At 41.4% G+C, this 3,466-nt stretch overlaps 1 protein-coding gene across 3 annotated transcripts in view; it reads left to right on the top strand.

Annotated features, from left to right (window-relative positions):
* The first annotated feature begins 349 nt into the window (after nt 1-349).
* Nucleotides 350-3,466, top strand: part of tspan11 (tetraspanin 11) — a 15,558-nt gene continuing 12,441 nt past the window's right edge. For 2 of the 3 annotated variants that reach the window (XM_034163673.1, XM_034163675.1), the window contains exons 1-3: nt 350-495; nt 1,511-1,630; nt 2,704-2,895. In XM_034163673.1, the coding sequence (XP_034019564.1) occupies nt 1,541-1,630; nt 2,704-2,895 (282 nt within the window). In that variant the 5' untranslated portion in view covers nt 350-495; nt 1,511-1,540. The remainder of the gene's footprint in view (nt 496-1,510; nt 1,631-2,703; nt 2,896-3,466) is intronic. The other variant, XM_034163674.1, reaches the window with a different exon arrangement.

Raw genomic sequence — 3,466 nt, 5'->3', positions numbered from 1 at the left:
ATTTGACTACCACTTCTGGAAGGGTGCTGCGCAGTTCTGGATTCAGAACAACATCAAAGGTGGCATTTCAGCCACTTTGCAACCTTGCAGATGTCAGAATCATGTTGATTAATTTAAGTCACACATACGTAATAATAAATATTGCTGTGATCTGGATGCCGGGGAATTGTAATTTTCTTTCATTTTTTGTGATTTTATTAATAATAAAAATAATAATAATACTATACATATTTTTTGTCAACTCATAAGCAAAAGCAAATCATTTAAGTGCATATGATACATCTGACTACCCATAAATGCAACCTAGAACAGAAACGTGTTGCCAGCTGTAAACTTTCAAAAATCCGAGCTGAGCAGGACACCTAAAGGCAGCACCGATACAAACCTGCCTCTAGCCTCGCAAACAACAAGCGGCACAAATCCAGGACAGACTGTCGGTTTTTGCAGCTATTTCAACGTAACGGCACTTGTTTATACACAGTGAGCATTTATCTGGTGAGTATTCGTCGTTTTCCTTTATAAAAAATGTGAATTGTCGATCTAACAGCAGAACACTTGTGGTAAACAGTGCTGCGCATCAACTACGCAGCTGTATTTTATTTATTTTTTTTTTTACACCTCCCATGATGCTCCATGTGGTTATTTTGTAACATTTTTGTTTGTTTGGGGCTGTTTAAAAGAATTAATTTTACTGGTGGGCAAATAAATATCCTGTTTTCGCCTTTTCATAATTAATGGCCTGTACTCGCTAGCTTCTCGACAAGCTTCTAACAACGTCTTTAAAAAGTTTTTTTTTTTTTGCTTCCAGTAAACAAAAAAACTATAATTCACAGGATGACTATTTGTTAATCTGTGGCTGCGTTAAATAAGATTTTCTCAGCGTCAGAAATGAGCGTATTAATATTTCAAAGTGCAGCCACAGGTGCGTTCAGGTGAAAAGAGACTGAGGAGCTGCAGTCGCTGGCCAAAAAAAAAAAAAAAAAAAATAGGCACACCGGTTCATTTAGAAACCAGTTTTGATATTTGGCGAATTTAGTCAGGTTTACTTGTCGACACTTTAAGCTGGCTCTTTATGTTGCATATTAAATGAATACAGTTTGCGTTGGAAAATGTGGCTTTTGCGCAAAATTCCATGAATTCCCCATGAAGGAAGCTGTAAATGAGGTTTTTTTTTTTTTTTGTTTGTTTTTTTTGGCGTCAAAATGTTTCTCTTCTCTTGGTTTTGCTTCCTGCAGTCAAATTGTTCAAGTCATACGGTTGCTTGCATCCCTCTGAAATATTTTGGGATTTTATTTGGTCTTTTTCTGTCTCAACAAGAGGCAAAGCTCCTGCAAGATTTTCTTGCATATTTTTGTCTGACTGCCTTTTTCCCATTTTTGGCATTTTGTCTTTTGTATATATTTGTGTGTTTTTAATAATGTGAAATAAACTACTTTTTATCAATCACCACAGTGATTTATAGAAGAGAATCTAAATAAATTGTTGCATTATGAAAAGTCTTGTGCATTAGTTTCCTTTCAGACGTGCACAGGACGGAGGGATGATGACAGTGGTTTATAAGGACGACCAGGAGGACTGGCTCACAGTGTGTCTCAAGTACCTGCTTTTCGTCTTTAACCTTCTCTTCTGGGTGAGTTGCAAAAAATTATTTTTTTTTAATGGAAGGACAGTTGATCAGTCTACTCCCACGCCACACTGGAATGAGTGGAGCGTTGATGTGTTGAAGATTTTGCCTGAGAGGTATTTGGGGGTGATAAAGGCTGAGCAATGAACCAGAGGGACTCCTAGATTATTTAGTGCTTGTCGGTGCAGGATGAGGGAGAGTGCATCAAACCTGCTGTCTGGCACCACGTTTTATGATGCTGCAGTTTCTGCTACAATGACGCTTATTCATAGCGTTGCTGCAGAGTTGAAAGAATCACTGTTTGCACATTGTGGGATGAGCTAACATTCATGATCTGGTGGCTGCATACCATCTTCAGTAGTGTTGGTGGGCTCTGCTGTGTGTTTTTATGACAGTAGAGCTGCTGTTTTTGAAGGAAGAGGTGGGTGGTTGTCGCAGAGAAAAGACTCAGGCGTTTCCTATGTACAGTGTCAGGCTGTGACACTGACAAGAGGAACAGGGTGGGACACCACGCGGTTTCTTACCCAGGATTGTTTTGTAAGGGTTTTGGGTTAATTTAACTCTCTAATGCCCGCGGCCTATTGTTTACCTCACTGTTTATCAGTTTAACTCCGTGCAATCAAACCAATATCAAGGTGAAACTTGGTGACATCAGAAAAATTCTAAGGCTGAAAGAGGAATGACAGACAGCTTGCTTCAATTGAAGTCTTTATTACCCAGGGTGAGCAGTACAAAGCCCAAAAACACGTCTCGTCAGACCTCCTCCTCTTTTAGGATTCAGTCACCCTCCAGTTCTTGATCGAGGGCCAAGCCTGCTGGTCTCTCTTTTTTTTTTTTTCCCAGCTAGCTAACATCGAGGTGGAGGTCTTTCAACATGTCCTAGATCCGACTATGCACAGATTTCAGCTTCACCGGAGCCCATGACTGGCGACCTCCGATCCTGAACAAGTTTGTCATTGGATTGGAATTGTAGCTGCCAGGGGGCAGAGTCTCAGAAACATGGTATCTGGGACATATCGACAATGACCTTCTATTTGTCTGCGTAAACCCTGCCACTTCCTGTCTCCTTCCTCTTTTAGGTGGGCGGAGCAGCTGTTCTGGGCGTAGGAATCTGGACGCTGGTGGAAAAGAGCGACTACTTGAGTCTACTGGCCTCAAGCACCTTTGCTGTCTCGGCGTGGATCCTCATCCTGGCTGGCAGCCTGGTGGTGGTGACGGGGTTCTTGGGCTGTTGCGCGGTCATCCGAGAGCGGAGAATCTGCTTGTCCACGGTGAGATCAGGAAAAATCATACTCCTAGTGGTACAGGTGTGTGTGTGGATGATGCAATGAAATGGCCTGTGTCTTTCATGTCCAGATTGAAAATGTCCAACTTCTTTCCACTGCGTTTGTGCACAAGTGATATCTTCAAAATTTGGATTTTATTAAAAAGAAAAGAAGTTGTGAAATAACAGTTTCCACTGAGTGATGTCATGGCGACTGCTGGGCTTCATCCTCTCACAGGAACTCATTCCAGTTATCAACACTGGCCTTATTTTTTAATCCAACTTTGTCGAATGTCATCTCTTACAATTAACAAGCTCTCCATCTCGTGTTCCATCCACATGTATTTTGAGAAGGGTCCACTTGTGGTGTTCCTGTTATGCCACAAGGACACCCCGTTGGGCGTTCCTGGTAGCATTTCATCAACCAATCTGAAAGAGGTTGACTGTAGAAGAAGAAGCAGCAGCAACAGCTGGCATTTCTATTTGTAAATGAAATTACCAAATTTTTTGGCCGAAGTTGGATGAAATTGTTAAAACTTACAAGTGATGGCTGTAGGAACGGGTACAAGGTAGAAGAC

Source organism: Thalassophryne amazonica, chromosome 22 (genome assembly GCF_902500255.1).
Source record: "Thalassophryne amazonica chromosome 22, fThaAma1.1, whole genome shotgun sequence".
Lineage (NCBI taxonomy): Eukaryota > Metazoa > Chordata > Actinopteri > Batrachoidiformes > Batrachoididae > Thalassophryne > Thalassophryne amazonica.
The sequence above is the reverse complement of the archived record's forward strand: the minus strand, read 5'-3'. Positions and strand labels throughout refer to the sequence as shown.